The sequence below is a fragment of the Lepidochelys kempii genome, chromosome 7 (genome assembly GCF_965140265.1).
Source record: "Lepidochelys kempii isolate rLepKem1 chromosome 7, rLepKem1.hap2, whole genome shotgun sequence".
Lineage (NCBI taxonomy): Eukaryota > Metazoa > Chordata > Testudines > Cheloniidae > Lepidochelys > Lepidochelys kempii.
Window position 1 is genome coordinate 37005609 of NC_133262.1, and position 22405 is coordinate 37028013.

A 22405-nucleotide genomic window follows, 5' to 3' on the forward strand; every position below is an offset into this window, starting at 1 on the left:
AGCATTTATATGTGAGCATGATACAGGCTGCTTCCTTTCTGGATGTTTAAAGGAAGAAGCCTTTCTATAGAAAAGAAAAGGTTAGAATCAGAATCAGTTCATGAATTTTGATAAATGGGATGTGATCAGTGATGAAAGCTGTAAGGTTTAAGCTACAGTGAAAGTAATCTTGTTATATTTGTAGTTTAGTGTTTAAATTAAACCCATGTGGGGGGAGAGAAAAATTCTAGATGTCAACAGAAAAATTCTTGGGGAAAAGGTAGAAATATTAAGTAAGATTTCATGGGATAATCAATAAAGGAAATGGGAAAGTGAAGATATGAAGTAGCCTATACCCAAAGGCTGCATTTCGTAACAACCAGCCAAAAATATGTCAAGAGTCTGTAAATCATGTGGATTTACAAAGTGCGAATAATGAATAAGGTTAAATGAGGCCAAGCAGAGAGTAATTTCAGGTACAGAAGAACAGCAAAGACTGAAAATGAAGTTGTTTTGAAGGAATGGGGGAAAGCATAAGGACAGGTAGAGAATGAGAAGATGATTAAAGTAAATCGGACATTTAAGTACATAAGGAGCACGAAATCAATAAAGGAGACAGAAGGGACTCTTAAGAGATAGTAAGGGTAATTTATTTACAGAAGAGGACAGATACCGCTAAAGTAATTGAATTCTTGTACTTAGTTTATAAAGGAGTTAAGAGTTCAGATGCCAGAAACTGAGACGGTTTTCAAGGGGAGCTGAAGAAATGCTGAAAGAAATTGTGGTTGTGCTGGAACAGATGATCAAGAAATTAGAACTTCTGAGGGACTGAAAAACAAACTTCAACCTTATAGAAAAATTGTTTATAGTTTTTAAATTACACTTGAAATGAAGGTTGAATATGAGATTGATATCCTGAACAAAGGCTAACAATTGTCTGTATTTAAAGAGATATTTAGGGAATGTCTGATAAAATACAAACCTTAGCTTCCTTTCAGTGGGATAATACTGAAAACATTTATAACAAACTGAATAGACAGATGGAAAAATAATGGATTGTGTGCATAATTCACAAGGGCCACCATGGAAATAGTAAATAAAACCTAATATAAGTAAATGCATTGATTATCTGCCGTGTTAAATATACGCCATGGGCAGTGAATTTGTCACAGAAAATTCTCAAGCATTGCAGATGAGTTTTGGTAAACCTTATTTAAAGTTTTGTGACTTATTTCTGAACTTGTTTAGCAAAATATTCCTTCCTCTTGTGTTTATGAAGCAAAAAGTCTTGAAATTCTCAGTACCCTTTCTGTGTCAAGTAATATCAACTTGTCAGATTTCTGAACTGAAGTCTGAGAGGTAAATGTAATTAATATTCACATAAAACAATATTTAGCCTAAATTTAAAATATTAGCTTTTAAAAAAAAAAATGTTCTTCGAATACTTGCATGAGTCCATTTCACTGTAGGTGTTTGTGCACCTAGTGCACAGTTGTCAGAACTTTATCCCTCAGCAGTACTCATCCGGGCAGCTCAAGCAACCTCTGTCTCCACATGCCACTGTGCGCTGGTGTAAGCGGCTGGAACCACTCCGACCCCCCTCAGTTCCTCTTCCCGCCAGTGGTGGTTGTCGGTGCAATCTCAGACTTGTCATAAGAATCCCTCGCTCCTTTGCTTGTGTATACTGTTACTGTTAGAAAATAGTTCAGTTGGTTAGTTTTAGCAAGTTTTTGTGATAGATTTTAATCTTAAGTCTTTTGGGGGGGGACGGACTAGTTTTCATCTTATCCCAGTACTGAAACGATGCTGTGCTCACCAGGTTTTAAGTCCTGCCGCACGTGTGTCGAACCTGTGCTGGTCAGTGACCCACACACAACCTGTCTGAAATGTTTGGGAGAATCCCACATCAGTGACAAATGTCACATTTCGTCAGATTTAAGTCCTGCTCAAAAAAAGAGAGAGCAATGAGGCTCAGATGTTTGCTCAAGGAGGCAGCACTCGCCACCCCCTTCCATCGGACTCATCACACACAGCTGTGCCCCAAGTACATCAGCCTGGGCACAGAGCGCACCAGAGAGGTCTGCAGCTCCTCAGTCCCGTTTGCTGGTACTGAAGAAAAAGACTTAAACCCTCCTCAGGCTCAGTACCTAGCTTGGGGTTGTTGGTGCCGAAGCCTAGTAGAGGCAGAGATTCTCTGGAGTACCCTTCAGCACAGAAGGGATCATTGCCTCTGGAGCCTGTGCTAGGTCCATTGAGGGCGTCCCCTGAAAGGCCTCTGTGGCAGAGCCATCAGTCATTGCTGCTCCCAGTCACCCTGGAGGTGCATGCAGCTGAAAGGGATCTGCTTAGCCTCTTAGTATGGTATCGCTGGTGGTGCAAGAAGGTTTACAGTCGGTACTCATGCCAGTGGTGCCTACCTCTCTGTGTCAGGAACTCATCATACCGTTACCTCCCAGGCAGCCACAACGGCTACTACAGTTGAAGGGCAAGCCTCCAATGATATCCCTGGCACCACCATGCCTTCGTTTGGGCTACCTGTCTCCAGTCCCAACTGGTTCTGCCTCCTCTTCTGCCCCGTCCCCCCTCCCGCACCCCATTTTGGATGTTTTGCATTCTTCCCCTTCAGACTCGGAGGTGCATCCCTCTGCCATCCAAGACAGAGAGCATACGCTCCATCAGAGACTTGAGGACCATGGGTCATGCAACAGTCACAGCACTGGCCTTTTCCTCCTTCTAATGGGTAATGGCCCCATCAAAGTTGGGTCCCAAGCCCATGTCAGTGGCTGACCATGAGGCACCCCTCCTCCTGCTAGGACATTCCTGCAGCTGTCTGGTTCTTTGTCATTGAGACTGCTCAGGTGGCATCAGCATCAGACATCATTTTCTGGTACCTGTACCAAGAACAGTGCCAGCCAGCCAGGAGTCACTTGGGTGGCTTCCCCACCATAAGTATTGGAGCAGCCTCCACCTCAGAATCCTGTGGTGTCCTCTTCCTCATTCCCAGATGAGGCTGTTGAGGCAGCAAGCGATTCACCACCTCCAGAGGACCATGGGGCTTATCAAGATCTGTTGAGAAGGGTGGCCTCTGTTCTTGACATTCAGGCAGAGGAGGTGTGTGAAAGCTCCCACAAGTTGGTGGACATTCTGGTATTGCCAGCCATGACAGCTAGCCTCTGCCAGTTTAATGAAGCCATAATGGAGCCAATCAAGGTGCTCTGGCAGTTACCATCCTCCTTACCTCCCACCGTAAAGTGAGCTGAAAGGAGGTACTTCGTCCCCAGTAAGGGATATGAGATTTGTACTCTCACCTTCTTCCAGGTTCTTTGGCGGCGGCGGCTGCTAATGTTGTTCAGTGTATCCGCTGTCCTGTCTGCATTCAACACACTGGGGCTCCTAGATAATCAAAACAAATCTGTTCTCTGTACTGGTTTTAGAATTGAGTTTGTTGGAGCAGCCTTAGACTCCAAAATCCAGGTTCAAAGTACTACAGGGTTTGGTGTTGTGACTAAAAGCATATGCTCTCTCACAGCCCACCGCTGCCTCAGCCTGCTGGGTCAAATGGCAGCATATGCCTATGTGATTCAACACACCAGGCCGCATCTCAGAAAGCTGCTGGCATCAGTGTATGCCCCAAGTTGTTGTCATGGACAAGATGGTTTGAGTGCCAATGTCAGTTTTATTATTTTTAGATCCTCTGAAAGTCTGTGGGGAGGGAGGTCCCCTTATCGCCCTGCTACCAACCCTCACTTCAATCAGCCCCCTTAGGGTCTCTGTTTGCCTTAGGATCTAATGGCTCATATAAACATTAGGGAGTTAAGAGCTATGCAACTAGCCTGCTCATCTTTCCACCCGCATGTAGTAGGAAAGAACTTGGTAATTCTAACAGGCAACTTGGTGACTATGTTTTGCATAAGACAGGGAGGAGTGCAGTCAACCCAGCTGTGCCAGGAGGCAATTAGCTTCTGGAACTTTTGCATACCCAATCAGTTCATCTCAGGGCTGCTTATCTTTCCTGGAAGCAGGACACATTTGCAGATGGTCTGAGCAGGATCTTCCCCAATCACCACAAGTGGTCTTTACTCCTGGACATCTCCAGATGCATCTTCTAGCTCTGGATGACTCCCCAAGTGGACCTGTTTGCAACAAAGTGCAACAGAAAATGCCACTGATTTTGTTCTCAGGGAGTTCTCAACCCAGGTTGATTGACCGATGCTTTTCTGCTACCTTGGAAGGACCCCCCCCCTCCCCCGTATGCCTTCCTTCCAGTTCCCTTGCTGCCCAGAGTCTTGTTTAAAGTCAAACATGACCGTGTTTGTCTCATCCTGATAGCACCAGCTTGGCCTCGACAGCACTGGCACTTGACCCTACTGAATTTTTACTACCGGATCCAGATGTGATTTCTCAGGACCATAGCCGCCTGCTCCATCCAAACCTACAAGACCACCACCTGACAGTCCTGTTCTAGGGATGTCCAGGAAGTGTTTCGGAATAGTAGTAACCGTAAACTAGAGGCACTTACCTGACTAAATGGAAGTGCTTCTCCATTTAGTCCCAGCAGAAAGACACATCGCCAAAACATGCACCCCTGGACCTTGTACTAGACTGTCCTCTATACCTAAAACATCAGCTTTGTTGACTAACTCTGTATCTCAGCCTTCCATATCTTGGTGGATAGTAGATCCCTTTTCTCCAACCCCATCATTACCAGATTCCTAAAGACCTTGATCACATTGTATCCATATGTGCAAGATCCTATCCCTCTTTGGGATCTGAACTTGGTCCTAGCAAAGTTAATGGGACTGCCATTTGAACACCTTGCAACTTGCTCTCTGCTCCACCGCTCTATGAAAGTAGAATTTGTAGTTGCCACTATCTCCACCAGAAAGGTGGGCAAGTTGAAAGCCCTAATGTGAGAGCATCCCTATATGGTTTTCTATAAAATTCATCTCATCCTCACTCCATTTCTCATTAAGGTAATGTCTGATTTTCATGCTGCTGATCTTCCTGAAACCTTCTGCACATAGAGATGAGGAGAGACTTCACTCATTGGATGTGAGAAGGGGTTTAGCCTTCTGCTTGGAGTGTACTCATTCCTTTAGATCCTCCACACAGTTGTGGTTGCAGACAAGACTAAGGACCAACCGATTTCCACTCAGAGAATTTCATCCTGGATCTCTCTGTGCATTTGTTTGTTATCGCTTTTCTAATATAGCTCTGCCAGCTAGAGTTTTGGTTTGCCCTATTAGAGCACAGGCAACTTCTGGGCTTTCCTGATGCTAGTGCCTATCATAGCCATTTGTAAAGTGGTGACTTTGTCACACTTTTGCTTCTCATTATGCTATTTGCCAATTTGGGGCAGGTTGTCTTTCAGTCACTGTTCAGGTAGTCTCAGGGCACACCACCATATTTGTCTGCTTGTGAGTCCCCTACAACGGAATGGACATGTGCAAGTACTTGCAGGATAAATGGTTGCCTACCTTTCTGTAACTGTTCTTCAACATGTTGCACATATCTATTCCCTAACCCTCCTCCCCCTTCCCATCTCTGTTGGAGTCTATCTAGTACAAAGGAACTGAGCTCTCCCGATGACATAATTAAACCACCTCCAATGAACTGAGGTAGCTATGTCAGCGGGAGTGTCACCAACCGAAATAGCGCTGTCCACACTGGCACGTCTGTCCATGTAACTTATGTCACTCAGGTTTTTTCACACCCCCGGCAACATGAGTTATACCAACAAAAGTGTTAGTGTAGAAAGACCCTAAGTCCACGGCAGGCTAATGCGGATAGATTCACACCCCAGCTTGCTGCAAACTTAATGTTTGCATGTACAAAGCCTTAGTCTGAAGAGCTATATTAAAGCATTTTCAGAGGGACTTTTGTGCAAAACTTCAGGATTATCATTCCTGTATGTTAAATGTTTCAATTGTAGTGCAACAATGAAATCTGGAGAAATGGAAACGTGAAGTTAAGATCCAGACCTTCTTATTCCTGGATATATTTAGTGTAGCCTTCTGAATCCTGAATTTGTAATGGTTTCAGCTTGATGAGATGTGACCTTTGCTTACTTTGTTTGCCAAGCACAGATGTTATTCTTTCAGTCACCTGAAACATTTTAACAAAATATGTGCACTAATTTTGAACACAGTGTTCCAAGTTACATTTCCCTCCCCTTTAATAACATTTAGGTTTTGATGTCCATGTATCAATATTCTGTATATATAACTGGCTTTTTTTTTTTTTAAGTCAGCCTTTTTGTCTGCAGCATGGGTGCTGTTCGAGCAGGGCCGGCTCTAGGTCGTCCTCCCCCCCACCAGCGCAAAAAAAAAAAAAGCCGGAGTGCGGCCGAAGTGCAAAAAAAAAGGGGGGGGGCCAGAATGCCGCCCCTTGAGAAGGGTCGCCCCAAGCATGTGCTTGGTTTGCTGGTGCCTAGACCCGGCCCTGTGTTTGAGGGCATTAAAGCTGTGCCTGGTTTCCACATTGCTTTAATCTTTCCTCAGTAATCTGACTCTTTGGCAGTAGTTAAGGTCAGCTTCATAGACCTTTTTTTTCTTTATTTTGGAATTGGAATGCCCCTCACCTGTCTATCCTTTGGGAGGGAAGGACCATCACCTATACAAGCTTGCTCTAGCAGTTTAGAGACCACAAGCGCTAACTGAGTGGAGTGCATTTTTGGGTGCTTCCTAGTAAAAATCTGTGATAGTGAGACTTCTTTTGCTTTCATGGATAATTCTTTGATGTCACATGATTATCACTTAAATAATGAAAGCTATGGAGAAACAAGACTTTGAGCTTTCGGGAAACTTCTGCAGATGCTTTTCCAGCCCAGGTTTCTTAATATAGTCCATGAATTGGGAGAAAGAATGAGATTATGCAAGAAAAGGTTCTGTTCTCCACTTCCTGCTCCCTTTCTTTTTAACCAGCAGCTATGAGCAGTGTATAGATATATCATTCCAACAACTCAAGCAAGCATTGCCTTAGTAACTTGAATTTATTTGTCATGCACTTAGTAATGCACTAAGTTATGGGTATTCTACCTTACCAGTTAAGAGATGCACTCCTGTATTCATCTACAACCTTGTATTATATAATTATTCATTCCTATTTTCTGTTATTAGTCATGATTCTAAGCACCTTTGCTAGATGCACAATGAAATTCCTAAGGACTGAAAAATATCATGATTCTGATTATAAGTAGGTTTCTATTTTCTTATGCTGTCACTGTTACCTGTAGGCTCCTAGCATAAGGAATTATGCGCATACTATTTTCTTCTATAGGGTATGCATCTAATGGATATGTTTTCCATCCTAGTGAGCTTCATGGATTTTTTTTTTTTTCCTTTCCCTCCCCAACCTTCAGGATTTTTCTTCTTTATTATGCATCTTAGCTCTGGAAACACAGGATATTATTTTATTAACTTACTCTATTCTTGTTTCTAATAAAAGGGCCCAAACTGAATAATTGCATATAATGTAGTTTGAAGAGGAAGTTAATCTATTTTAAATAGGCTTTATGCTGCAATGGTCTGGACACAAACTTCATTTTTTGGGAAAATGATTAACATCCACTACATACATAGAACGTCTCTGTTCTAACCCTTAACTTGTTCTCTGTAATTTGTGACTCTTGACCTTTGCTGAGAATAAGCGCCTTCCTTTCCATGAAAGCCTATTCTGCCTCCTGTGCACCAGCTACTACACAGAATGGCTGCCTCTACCTCCTTCAAGAGTAGCTGTGTCTCTTAATGTATGCTAGCCAGAGAGAGACCAATGGGAGTAGGGGGAGGTAGAAGTGAAAATGATCCAGTGTGACTTGAAGACTTCCCCCACCTCTATTCCTTTGTTGTATAGAGTAGTGAAAGATAAGAGACAAGCAAGCTTAATACCCCAAATTTTCAAGGTAGTTGGCTGGCCTCAAGCTAAGCGAAGGAGGTCTGGCCCTGCATAGCAGGATTCTCTAGCCATGTGAACTGAGTACGGGCACAGGATGAAAAGTGTGGTCTGCACAATCATACATTAATCTTTGAAGCCCTGAGGGTTGTACTGTTCTAAAATGAGACACCTCTAGAGACAATAAGGCAGCCTGATATTTAGGGCCCTACCAAATTCATGGCCATGAAAAACACGTCATGGACCATGAAATCTGGTCTTTTCTGTGCTATACAGATTTCACAGGGGAGGGCCAGCGTTTCTCAAATTGCGGGTCCTGATCTAAAGGGAGTTGCAGGGGGGGTTGCAAAGTTATTTTAGGGAGATTGCAGTATTCAGAGCTGGGCGGCCAGAGCGCAGCAGCTGTTGGCTGGGCGGCCAGCTCTGAAAGAAGTGCCTTGCCAGCAGCAATGCAGAAGTAAGGATGACCTAGTACTGCCACCCTTACTTGTGCGCTGCTGCTGGCGGCGGTGCTGCCTTCAGAGCTGGGATCCCGGCCAGCAGCCGCTGCTCTCCAGCCACGCAGCTCTGAAGGCAGCGCCACCGCAAGCAGCAGCGCAGAAGTAAGGGTAGCAGTACTGCACACACCCCTACAGTAACCTTGCGACACACCCCCCCCACACACACACACACACACGCACCTCCTTTTTGGGCCAGGACCCCTACAATTACAACACCATGACATTTCAGATTTAAATAGCTGAAATCATGAAATTCATTATTTTTTAAAATCCTGTGACCGTGAAATTGACCAAAATGGACCCTGAATTTGGTAGGGTCCTACTGATATTCAATCGTTTCTCTAAGTATAACACTTTTGTGTAACACTTAACTGCTGTGCTCCATTGGTGAAACACTGTTAAAAACCTGTCTGGGCCACCAATTGGTATTTTCTGCTACTAATTGCTAATGCAAAATGCTTGTCACTTGCTGAGGCACCAGGTTTCCTGTGCTTTGGGGTCTGCCATGTAGTAATTTAAAATGAATAATGCATAGTAATATTTTAATTGTATTAACCTCATAAACCAATCTGTGAGCTCACATTTCATTAGTGAAAATTCAAAGGAACAACTTCTATAAAACTGCTCTAAAAGTGTTTATTGCAAAGGCATAGTTAAATACTAAAGAGAGAGACATCCTTTTCCACTATCAGAAGTAACATCTTCAATGACAAAAGAGCCAGCTGCTAATGAAACTAAGTGTTTTTAATGTGGGGTTTCTCTGTAGAGTATGAGTAGGCATTCACTGAAGAAAATGTCCTTCATCTGATGTGTTCTCTCTGAATTCTGTTTTGAGGATAGCTATAGCTAACTTAACCCTTATTCCTTTTTGGTATACTTTCTGTAGAGGAACATAATGAATTTTTGGAGGTGCATTGGTATCTACCAACATAAAGCTGTGGCATTTTACAAAATGGAGTACATTTTACTGAAAGTATAACTTATTGAATAAAGGCCTGTATTTCTTCTTGTAGGTAGCTATGAATATCCTAAACAGTGGAAGATTTAGCATGGGTAGTGCATCTGCAGGAATGATTAAGAAACTGATCGGTAGGTAAAATGAAGCTTACTGAATTTCTGGGAGGAATGAAATCATCAGTCCTTGCATTACAAAAGAAAACTTAATACCCTGTGAAAAGACAGATGTCACGTCTTCCAAAGACACTGTAATAACAGCACTCATTTCAGATATGGACTCTAGAACTGAAAATTTAGACTCTGGCTAACACTAAAGGTTACTTGTCCATAAAATGCTAAAATGCTAATTTTCTAAACAAAATATGCTATCCGGGATATCTGCCTCTGCAGCATCCTGGCTGGTGGTGGGCTGCAGAGGAGCCAGGCAGGCAGGAAACCAGGTAGGCAAGCTGACCGACCTGCCTGCCTCATTTCCATGGAAAATTTTGGTAGAATCAACATGTTCCTGCAGAACATTTCTATTCTGTCAAATCAGCTTCTTCTGACAGAAAGCTGTTTCCTTGAAGAATTTTTGACCAGCTCTAGTTATCGTAATCTAGTGAACTGATGTTAGTCACATTGCTTAAAGAACTACTGGAAGGTGATTAGATATCACATGGCATAGAACCTACATACTAGTTAGATAGAAACTTAAGTTTTATCGTACAGAAGTCTATGCATAGTCTCAGAGATCTGAAGGCTTGCATTTGTAGGAACCTGGATAAAGGTGTTCATTGTATACTTACACACCAAATCCTTTATGTGACATAAATCACTTTTTTTGAATTTAAAGAATCATTCAGCTGGTAAATTCAAGTAAGAGTAACTAACTAATTAATTAACATCACTGCCTGCTCAGAAGCTATTTCATAAACAGTAAATGATTCCAGAATAGCAAAAATACCACAAAGCGGTTGTGTGGTGTAACACTTTGTATGAAAAAGGGTCATTTTGATGTAATCCCCAACTAGGGGTGTATGAAAGAACTGTTGATAGGGTTTCTCTCCTGTAATAAGGCTTTTTTCTGTATCCCAAGGAGCTGCATTTTAATCGCATTGCTGCTACCGCTCTTTGCTTCTAAAAAGTTAAAATAAAAAATTGCATGTTTTTAATACTTTCATGCATCCTCAGTCCATTGTAGTTTATAGCAGAACAGAGTACAGATTATGTTCTCACAACTTCCCCTCTGCTGATGGCATGTTGTTATGTGTTAGAGGAATCTTTCAGGCAATTGTTTTGCATCAATGCAGTCTAAGTTTGAATCTTGTCATCAGATTTACATCAACACAACATATTTACTGGTGGAAATAGATGTCTAAAGGAATAGATTTAATTATGTAAGATGTACCATACAGCTGAGATTACATATTCAGGGAACAATTGAGTTGTTTCAATGAGTTATTTTAAATACCTTTTAAAAAAGATTCCACTCATTGATGTGTTCTCTCTATTATTTTTTTTTTAAGAAATGACAGCAGAGTATGCTTGTACAAGAAAACAGTTCAATAAGAAACTGAGTGATTTTGGATTAATACAGGTAATCAAGAAACTGAAAGCCTATGTTAGAAGATTCTCTCAGCCTGTGGTTTTCATGATTTGTTTTTTGAATAAGGGGTGGGAGAAGGATTTTGTTGCAGCTACTGGTTTAAAAAAATGTTGCTGGATTGCTAGATGCATGGTATTCAATTTGCATAAATTTAGTCTAGAAACTTATGTTCTGATGTTTTGAATATATAGAAGTATTAATGTATCAAACTTAAAACTTTTTCAAGTTTTTTCGTACAAGTACAATTGCTATTAGGTATTCTAAATAGCATTTAATATTTAATGTTGTAATACGTATAAAAGCTTCTTAGTTATGCACTAAATTTTATTATGACTGCTGATCTGACTATAACAACTCTACATCTAAATGTATGGATGGTAAATGTTTGTTTGCTATTTGGCAGGAGAAGTTTACCCTTATGGCTGTGAAAGCATATGTAATGGAGAGCATGGCTTACCTCACTGCAGGAATGATGGACAGGCCAGGAGTGCCCGATTGTTCAGTTGAGGCAGCTATGGTTAAGGTAATCCATTTTATTGAAAAAGACCAGGCATAAAACATTAGAATAACATTTAAATTAAAACTTCTATTTCTGATACAGTTTGAACTTGTAGCCTCTTATCCGAGACATTCAGACACCACAGTGGTGGGTGTGATACAAGAACTTGTAAAGAGCATGGTTTGTTTTCGCTCTCACCCTCACTTTGGTGGCCCTTCAGGGCCTGATCTAGGCTCTTGTCTTCCTATGAAACACTCTCGTACAGGTAGCCTAAGTACTTTAATCCCCCCAGAATTTCCAGAAGCAGCTGCATTTTGACATTGCCACATACAAATCTTGGCTATGCACATAGTGAAGAGAGAGAGCTTCTGAAATTCAGTCCTCATCCAAATGGGTCTTGCAAAAAGATACTGAATATTCCAATTTCCTCAGCTCTTCTCAAATTTGACTTTACACAGAGCAGCATAGAGCTGTTCTTTCACTGTCGGACAGACTGACACAAGATTGAAGTGTTGCCGGTGGGCAAGGGGAATTGTTCTGAGGATCCTGCTTACATACTCCCTGTATTTAGGGAGTAGGGGTGCAAATAGAAAGTCAGCAGGTGTGGAATTTGGGGATGACATTTGGATTCCTCTCCAATTGTGAGAGGCCTGTATTGTGACAGTCGTCAAAGACGACAGTATCCAGGTGTTTCTCCAGGCATGGACCACCCCACCCAGTTAAAATGTAAGTAGTAAGGACCCACTGTCCTGGCTTTCCTTGAAATTGACTCAGAAGCTGGGAAACTTGCAGAATGCAGCTGCTCCCTTAGGATAGGGGTGAGGGAGGGAGTCAGACCTGCCCTCTGTACTGGCTGGCAATATGTAAAAGGATACAATTCAGGGCTTTACTGTTGATATCTCTCCAGCATTTCCTAAATTAGTTTTCAGAATGTTGCTAACTGGCAAAGCTTTCTTGAGAACTGAAGGCTTTCCACTACCTAGAAGGTGAACCTATGTTACTACGTGCTCAGTCCAAAGTAACTTGCTTCCTGGACATGTGAATTTGGGGAGATTTAAACTGTTGAGTGGTCTGCTCCATTCTCTCCCAGTTCATGGATCTGAATCCCCAGGGAGCTCACAGTGGAGTTTCCATGTGACCTAGGGGAAAGGAGGAGCCAGCATGGCACAAAGTCAACTCTCTTTTTAAAAGGATGAAAGAGACTAAGTTTGAGATTTTTGGGCAGTAGAAAACTGTGAGATTTTGGATGGAAGGTACTATAGAAATGTTAAGTATGTTGTTTGTCTTTCTGTAGTCTGAATACAAGTAGCTATTTTCTTAAGGTGGCATCAGTCCTCTAGCATGGATTAATCTCTAAAGCAGGCTGAAAGTAATTCTGCTGTCTTGTGTTCATCTATCCTAATAGAGAATTACCATGTTGTTTTTGTGATATGGAGTTTGGAGTGGCTGTTCAGTTTGAACATTAATTTTTATGGACCAGTGCACTTCCCATGTACTGTAACCAGTGCAATCACAGAAAACTTTAAATTGTCTCGGATGAAAGCCACTGCAAGATACATATTTTGCAAGTTGTTTATATAAACAGTTAATCCCAATTCATTCTTAGTCTTATCCCTCTTTTTGACTTAGGATATAAGAATAAAGCAATCTAGTTTCTGTTTAACTTTAATTACTGCGACAGTAGATGCCAACTTTACTGTGCTTTTGGCAGGTATTTAGTTCTGAAGGTGCTTGGATTTGTGTAAGTGAAGCTTTACAAGTTCTTGGAGGCCTTGGCTATATGAAAGATTACCCCTATGAACGTTATCTTCGGGACAGCAGGATCCTTTTGATTTTTGAGGCAAGTATGAATAGATTAATAGATACTAAGGTCAGAAGGGACCATTATGATTATCTAGTCTGACCTCCTGCACAACGCAGGCCACAGAATCTCACCCACTCACTCCTGTAACAAACCTCTAACCTATGTCTGAGCTATTGAAGTCCTTAAATCATGGTTTAAAGACTTCAAAGAGCAGAGAATCCTCCAGCAAGTGACCTGTGCTCCATGCTACAGAGGAAGGCAAAAAACCTCCAGGGCCTCTTCCAGTCTGCCCTGGAGGAAAATTCCTTCCCGACCACAAATATGGCGATCAGCTAAACCCTGAGTATATGAGCAAGATTCACCAGCTAGATACCCAGGAAAGAATTTTCTGTAGTAACTCAGATCCCACCCCATCTAACATCCCATCACAGGCCATTGGGCCTATTTACCATGAATATTTAAAGATCAATTAATTACCAAAATCATGTTATCCCATCAAACCATCTCCTCCATAAACTTATCGAGTTTAATCTTAAAGCCAAATAGGTCTTTTGCCCCCACTGCTTCCCTTGGAAGGCTATTCCAAAACTTCACTCCTCTGATGGTTAGAAACCTTCATCTAATTTCAAGTCTAAACTTCCCAATGACCAGTTTATATCCATTTGTTCTTGTGTCCACATTGGTACTGAGCTTAAATAATTCCTCGCCCTCTCCGGTATTTATCCCTCTGATATATTTATAGAGAGCAATCATATCTCCCCTCAACCTTCTTTTAGTTCGGCTAAACAAGCCAAACTCCTTGAGTCTCCTTTCATAAGACAGGTTTTCCATTCCTCGGATCATCCTAGTAGCCCTTCTCTGTACCTGCTGCAGTTTGAATTCATCCTTCTTAAACATAGGAGACCAGAACTGCACACAGTATTCCAGGTGAGGTCTCACCAGTGCCTTGTATAACGGTACTAAAACCTCCTTATCTCTACGGGAAATACCTCGCCTGATGCATCCCAAGACCACATTAGCTTTTTTCACGGCCGTATCACATTGGCGGCTCATAGTCATCCTATGATCAACCAATACTCCAAGGTCCTTCTCCTCCTCCGTTACTTCTAATTGATGCGTCCCCAGCTTATAACTAAAATTCTTGTTGTTAATCCCTAAATACATAACCTTATGCTTCTCGCTATTAAATTTCATCCTATTACTATTACTCCAGTTTACAAGGTCATCCAAATCTTCCTGTATGATTTCCCAGTCCTTCTCTAAATTGGCAATACCTCCCAGCTTTGTATCATCCGCAGACTTTATTAGCGCACTCCCACTTTTTGTGCCAAGGTCAGTAATAAAAAGGTTAAATAAGATTGGTCCCAAAACTGATCCCTGAGGACCTCCACTGGTAACCTCCCTCCAGCCTGACAGTTCACCTTTCACTGGGACCCGCTGTAGTCTCCTTGTTAACCAATTCCTTATCCACCTTTCAATTTTCATATTAATCCCCATCTTTTCCAATTTAACTAATAATTTCCCATGTGGCATGGTATCAAACACCTTACTGAAGTCTCGGTAAATTAGATCCACTGCGTTTCCTTTGTCTAAAAAATCTGTTACTTTCTTAAAGAAGGAGATCAGGTAGGTTTGGCACAATCTTCCTTTTGTAAAACCATGTTGTATTTTGTCCCATTTACCATTGACTTCAATGTCCTTAACTACTTTCTCCTTCAAAAGTTTTTCCAAGACCTTGCATACTACAGATGTCAAACTAACAGGCCTGTAGTTACCCGGATCACTTTTTTCCTTTCTTAAAAATAGGAACTATGTTAGCAATTCTCCAATCATACGGTACAACCCCTGAGTTTACAGATTCATTAAAAATTCTTGCTAATGGGTTTGCAATTTCGTGTGCCAATTCCTTTAATATTCTTGGATGAAGATTATTTGGGCCCCCCGATTTAGTCCCATTAAGCTGTTCGAGTTTTGCTGCTACCTCAGATATGGTAATATCTACCTCCATATCCTCATTCCCATTTGTCATGCTACCATTATCCCTAAGATCCTCTTTAGCCTTATTAAAGACTGAGGCAAAGTATTTGTTAAGATATTGGGCCATGCCTAGATTATCCTTGACCTCCACTCCATCCTCTGTGTTTAGCGGTCCCACTTCTTCTTCGCTACTGTAAATCAGAACAACTTTACCTTCCAAGTATTCTTGGCATAAATTTGAAACTAAATGAAACAAATTCTATATAAAATTCTTTCAGAATGGACAACGAATCGTGTTAATGATCTTCATTTGGAGTTTCAAATTATCTGATGTGCCATGGAGAAGAGTGTTCCTTCTGTAAAGACCGTAGGACATGCAGGGTCTAGAGAATAGATTGCTCCTTTTTGGGCACACAGTTTGAATACCCAGTGGAACTGGCATCTGTCTACCCCTAAAGAGTCAGTGGTATGTCTTTTTTTGGGAAAAGATTCTGATTGACATAATTGCCTCCTCTTTAAACATTTAGAAACTGACCATTTTGACCAAAAAGATAGTAGCTATTACTAACTATGGTATCAGGAGAAAACATAGTGAAAGGAAAAAAACACAGTCCCAGCTCAGCATTTTTATAGCCAAAGGATTCTGACTCAAAATTTTAAAAATCCATTGTTTACTTTATGCTTTTTAGCTAAAACTTGTAACCAGCTTACACCAAGTAAATATGCTTCACTGCATGTTAGTTGCTTAAATAAGAGGTTAATTGGGGTGAAGTCTTATTAGTAACAAGAGAATTTTCCACTAACTTCCCTCCATTCTTATTCTTTGTTATGTGATGAATCAGTGCTAACACATGGGTCAGGTTTGGTGGTAAGAACTCTAGACAAAATGTTCAGGTGTTTCAGAATGCATGAATGTTAGTTTCTACATTTGGAATTGCATTCTCTAATGGAATTGTTTGACTCAAACAGAAGTTTGTTCAAAGATACTTTGTGATGTAGCTTACTTTTTTGGAGCATAAGCATAGGTAAACTTAGTTTATCTTGTAAAGATTCTTCCTCACAGGCTTCTTACAAGTAAAAAACAAAAACAAAACAAAAAAGAAATTTGAGTAAAATTTGTCTGAGACCACCAAGCCTATGACAGTTTTAGAGTATGATTTTTTTAAAAATAAATCTTGTTGATTGCAAAATACATTCTCCCTTGTTTCATAGCTGGGTCATCAGTAATCATTCCTCTAGTTTGTTTGACTCCGGTTTTCAGTATAGATTTTTTCCAGAAGAACTATTACAAATAGAGGGCAATTCTCACTTTAATTTTAACAGGACATCAAAAGTCCTGTGCCACAAATGAAAATGTCCTATAATTGTCAGGCCACTGGCATTCACCTAGCTTTACCACACCTATATGCGATTTTTATTTCGCTGCGTTAACTAAATCAGTGAGCTCCACAACTGATCAGTTAGTGAAACAAAAATTCGGAGCAACTGAAAGTTGGTCCTTCAAAGTAAAGGAAGGATTTGGCGGATAGAAGGATTTTTTTTTTTCTGGTTATCCCAAATATGGGAAGATTTTCCTACCAGATTTATAGGAAGTCTGAGTCAAGTCAACTTTCATCAAAAACATTGCAATTACATCTCTTTTTTAAAAATGCTTGCTTTCTATCCAGTCTTCTCTTCTAATCTTGACACTTGGGTAAGTTCCTCCCTTGCTACCAGATGGAGACAATACACTGACCTTATTGGTGATGTCATCCCTGTTCATAAGGGCCTTAGTGAGTCATCGGGGTCAGTTGTTTCTCTCTCCAGCAGCAGGGATGCACAGTATTTTACCAGCTGACAACAGAAGTCTGAAGAGAAGGAAAGGCCTGGTCCCTCCTTCCCATCCTACCAAAACAAATTGGCCTAGCGGTGTTCTAAAATGTCTTACAGAAATTTACTAGTCATTCTTACTTAATGAATCCCCTTTCCTCTGGATTTGTAGCAACCAGGATCAGGCCCGTCATTAATTCATCACACATTTGGCACCAGCCTGGTGTCTCTAGTACATTTCCCCATCTCCATCAATCCTCCTTATTTCTGGATTTTGTCTACATCTGTTAGAACAATCACATAATGGACTGTTTGGCACCAAACTCTTCAATATCAGGTTCACTCCTTGTTCTGCTTCTACTTGCCAAGTAGGCATCTGGGGTTAGTTACAATAATTTTTCAAGGTTTCCTTATTAAAGCAATGTAATATGTGATAGTCCTACTGACTGACAACATTTCTGTTGTTCTAATTAATGTACAGCTTCCTCTTTTTCTTGTGCTGTTACATATTTGTGGACTGGCAGAAGAAAGCCCATTGGTTTTTTCCACAAGTCAACAAATAAAATGGTCAGAATTTCAAAATTAAGATACAGAAAAGCAAGCCGAAACCAATGGTATAAAATGGTCATCTTCTGTATGAATTGAGCAAGAGGAACTTACTCCTCTCCCTCCCCCCATTTTGATTGTCAGCCAAAAATATTAAAACAGACTAAAAATATTGTGGGAAAGGGTTTCCTTTGTTTAATAGAAGAACAAAGTAAGTACCTATGTAGCAAATACATTTTATGTTGTCCCAGTAATCTAGCAGAGTAGAGAGGAGTAGATTAGAGGATAAATTAAAATAGGTACAAATGATTCTCATTTCTTTTGTCAGGGGTCTTGTGCATTTCAATTAAGCATAAAGGGACCACATTCTCAAATGTATATTCCTCTTAATTTATACCCTTCTGGCTGCATTCCTTTTTAAGCTCGTCCTTCTGTTCCTTAATTGGCCAGACTTTACGGTGACACCTGTCATTACTTTCTTGGACAGGAGCCATATTGCCTCTGTATTACTCCCTGACAGAAGGTAAAGGTTCAGGAGTAGAGCCTGAGTTTCCCATAAAGATGGCTGTATAAGAGTCACTCTGGCTGGTTTATGAATGACAATTGAAAGAATATTTTACCTACTTTATTTTGTGCTCGGTGTCAGAGGATCAGACTGATATGGCAGGACTGGGCCTATGGGCTCTTTGTTTGTTTGCAAATACCTGTTGAAATCCTAAGGTAATAGTTACGGAGTGCTGCCATTCTCCACTGAAGTAGATGAGTCCCACAAGTTTAAACAAACCACACAGGAGCACATTGACTTAAACCCTATCTCTCAAGGTGTTGAGGATGAATACATCAAAAGTTGAAGGCACTCAATATCCTACACTAATAGGAGCCATATAAGTACCTCATAAAGATAGTGTGGAAGAAAACAAACTCCACTTTTAGGTTGGAAGCAAATTTCAAATAAAAAATATCAAAAACTCCTTATTGCCACCACCACTGCCTCTGTCATTACCTCCATTACCATTGCCACCCCTGTAATATATCCAAACATAAACAGTACTATCTAGTCTAATAAAACCCAGTGGCCAAGGCCTTCACATGTTAGTAATTTATTTAAGTATTGTTTAAAAAATTTATTTTTTAAAATTCAGAACGTCATATAAGCAAACAATTAAATAAACAAATAAATCAGTAGAAATAGAAGTATATGACATTACCACAAATGACTCTAGGGAATTTGAATTGGAAATAGATGGGTTTTATGAAGGGGTTGATACGATGGCCATTCCAGGGGTTTGTAGTGTATTGGGAGAAAGGAGCCCTTATTGTTATTTAGTTACCCAATTATAAATAACCGGACTCCTACTCAGAGGGTATTCAGAGTAGCGGCCGTGTTAGTCTGTATTCTCAAAAAGAAAAGGAGTACTAGTGGCACCTTAGAGACTAACCAATTTATTTGAGCATAAGCTTTCGTGAGCTACAGCTCACTTCATCGGATGCATTCAGTGGAAATTTCCAGTGCATTTCCACTGAATGCATCCGATGAAGTGAGCTGTAGCTCACGAAAGCTTATGCTCAAATAAATTGGTTAGTCTCCAAGGTGTGACTAGTACTCCTTTTCTCTTTTCAGAGAGTATGTTCTGCCACTGGAAATTTTACCTGTACTGAAATGATCCCAGTAACTAACAATTTAACCTGTACCATCTTACAATATACCCCTTCTTATGCTATTGATGTTAATGCCTCTCAAAGGTATTTGAAAATAGTGAAACAACAGACGTGGTATAATGCTATCCCCGAAAGAGATGTAGTAGGACATCGAATAACCATAATTAATGCCACATTTGAGACTGTGAAATTCACCCTGCACCTATCCAGCTTTCAGATTACTTCCATGTATCCCAGTTGTTCCAAGGGAGCTGCTATCCAGTTCGAACAGCAAAGAGCATGGGTCTCCTCTAGGAAGAAAAGAGGCTTAGCTGGACACTTACAGGATGGTGCAAATAGTGCAGCAGCAATTTGGAATATTGTTAAGGGACAACAACATAATAAGAGATTAGAACAACTAGAGAGAGCCACAGGTGCAAGCTAAAGTTGGTGAATTACCAAAAATTTGTCCTAAAAAAAAAAAAACAAATTAAACAAAAATTAAGAACTTTAAACAAAACAAGGGCAACAACATAATAAGAAATTAGAACAGCTAGAGAAAGAAGATAGGCAAGTCTTGCAAACTTCTGTTTGCCTGGGATTGGTAACTTTTTTTCAGTGGGTATGTATCATTAATTATAGCAGTTGACAAATGCATTTTTATGCCTGGGCTGGAGAGCTTTCTTGATTATCTTAAATTTCTGAGCTAGGCAAATTCTTTTCTCCTCCAAGGTAAACTTTTCGATACAATGTTTTTATTAAAACAAAATTTCATATTTCTTAGCTTTTCCTTACTAATCTTATTTGGAAACTTTTCACTTCAATAATGGAGTCCTTTTGCATTGGAAAGATTTGATACAAATCTGTGTACTAGATCTGCATCTGCCTCATCTTTGGGAGGCTTATTCTTTTTAGTATTTTTGGGATGGCATCATGACCACCAAAATTCTATGCAGCTATATGATATTTTATGCACGTTATTAAATGAGCATATTTGCAAATAATTGGAATGTAACAAACTTCAGTTTGTGGTCAGTTCACCCCCAAACAGTAGCAAGGGTAGGAACTTGGCATGGGTAGGTGGGTGCTAGAGGGTGCCTGAAGGGTTCTGAGACTACCAGGGTGGATGATAGGGTAGGTCGGGGGTTCAGGTGTCGGGTGACTCTGTGGAGGCTGTCTGGGGGAGAGTCTCTTGGACAATAGTTGAGGTATTTGGGCTGATAGCTGGGTAGGGGAGCCTGGTCCACTATTGAGTCCCCTCACGTTCTGCCCTTGCTGCCACCTACGCCTCCCAGCTGTTCTTTTCTCACTTGACTCCAGTGCTGGAAGCAGCCGTTCAAAAAGCAAACAAGTTGCCTGCAAAATAGGCACCACAAGGGCTCTTGGTGGTAAAAGCAGCAGCTACGACTGTGTGATACTCGGCAGCCCTATGGCATTGCCATTTTAAATAGTCATTCTTAAGACGTGAAGCTAAAGGATTGTGTTTAGATTTGGTTTAAACAGGTTTTGCTAATCTATTTTTAACAAGGTTTGCTAGCCAGCCTAGGTGACCCCAAACAGAAATATATTTCAAAAAGTTTATTCAAATCTTAACAGTTTAGTCCATCCAGATTCTCCAGTCAAGCAGTCGGTAGGATCTTAAAACATTCCACCTTCATTAGAAGGCTTTCAATAACTCATTCTTTGATACCAGCTGCTGTAGTTCGCCTCTGAAATACAGTAAATTTCATTTGAATCACCTCTTTAAAATGCTGTAAATTATTCGCTCTGAAGAATGGTATTTAACACCAAGTATACAACAAAATCAATTAACTTCCCGTGTACGCAGTCTATATATTTAATTGTTTCGGCCAGTTTATTTTAAAATGAACAGCTGGCAGAAGAAGATATCATTATGTTAGACTGGCACCTGCTAATACTGCAGTAGTTTGTCACCATTTCTGTTACCTTCACGCTTCTGAAGGGATTGCAGTTAAGCAATTTAAAGCTTCTTATTGGACATAAATTTTGCATACCAGGTAAAAGCACGGCAGCTAGTTCTTTCTTTCGCTCCCCCGCTCCCCTCCCCTTCTGCTTCCAAAAGCACTAATATAACACTAATTTGTCTGCTTTAGATGTAAGCTGTCGTCAAAAACCATTTAAATTCTTGGCATTTAGGGAGGTTTTATGTGTGCACAACTTATCGGAAATATGGCTATCTTTTTAAAGCAAAATTTAATGATTAAACAGGAATAAATGCTTCACCTCTTTTCCCAGATAAGTGTGGGCAAAGAACTCTAGCAACAATAACTTCCTTCTTTTTTTAGTGCATAAGCATTATCTAGGTATTACATAAAGTCTTATTGACTTAATCAGCGCTCAGCCTAATAAAATGGACTCTGTCCTCATGGTTTCATTCATATTTTAAAAAGGTCCATAAAGACAGGAAGAACAGTTTCAATGGCAAACTTTGGGATTTTGCAGAGGCAGAGTACTATGCACAGAGAGAAGGCTTCAGTTTACTGGGATTTTGATGACACTTAATACACCATCTTAAAATCTTGGCAAATGGCTGCCAGAAATACACAGAATAAGAATACTATGATAGCTGGAACAGGGATCCAGTGGCCTTTAATCAGAAAATGAACGTCTTTCTGCCAGTTGGCCGAAACACAACTCTCTACCATGTTGGCTTTCCTCTGTCAAAAATTCAAAAGGACAAAAAAAAAATTCAGTCTTTTGTAGCTAAATAGGGCTTAAAGAACAACAATTATATATAAGTAAATTTCTGTATGTGTAAGATAATAGGTCACTAGTTTGAATTAATTACCCAGTACCATTTTCCTATTAGCCAACAGTAGATTATGTATGGTGTGGGTTGAGTAAAGTGTGATGAGACTTTATCATGAACAGTGTATAGCCTTATTTTATTCTGCCAAAATTTTTTGTTCCTAAAGATGTTCAGAATGCTGTATACTCAGGCTTTAACTCTCTGAGTCTTTCCTCCTAAGTTAATGTTTTCCTAATTTGAAGCGGCGATTACTTGGCATAAAAGTAGCTGCTTGACAAGTTTAAAGATACTTGTGTTTTTCTTTGACAAAAACATTGGAAAAAGTTTACATTCTATCTCATTGTGGGGGCTAGAACAAGCACTATCAGACAAGAAAGTATGTTTCTACTCCATGCAAGGACAGAATGCTTATGTTTATTTCAGCATTATTATTCCCTTGCATCTTCTTTCA

At 40.4% G+C, this 22405-nt stretch overlaps 2 protein-coding genes across 4 annotated transcripts in view; one reads left to right on the top strand and one right to left on the bottom strand.

Annotated features, from left to right (window-relative positions):
- ACAD9 (acyl-CoA dehydrogenase family member 9) overlaps positions 1-22405 on the top strand; it is a 62474-nt gene that overhangs the window by 30920 nt on the left and 9149 nt on the right. For 2 of the 3 annotated variants that reach the window (XM_073352220.1, XM_073352222.1), the window contains 4 exons: positions 9383-9458; positions 10832-10902; positions 11315-11434; positions 13122-13250. In XM_073352220.1, coding sequence (XP_073208321.1) covers positions 9383-9458; positions 10832-10902; positions 11315-11434; positions 13122-13250 — 396 coding nt within the window. The remainder of the gene's footprint in view (positions 1-9382; positions 9459-10831; positions 10903-11314; positions 11435-13121; positions 13251-22405) is intronic. The other variant, XM_073352221.1, reaches the window with a different exon arrangement.
- CFAP92 (cilia and flagella associated protein 92 (putative)) overlaps positions 20162-22405 on the bottom strand; it is a 90944-nt gene continuing 88700 nt past the window's right edge. The window contains exon 19 of the mRNA XM_073352217.1: positions 20162-20893. Coding sequence (XP_073208318.1) covers positions 20853-20893 — 41 coding nt within the window. The 3' untranslated portion in view covers positions 20162-20852. The remainder of the gene's footprint in view (positions 20894-22405) is intronic.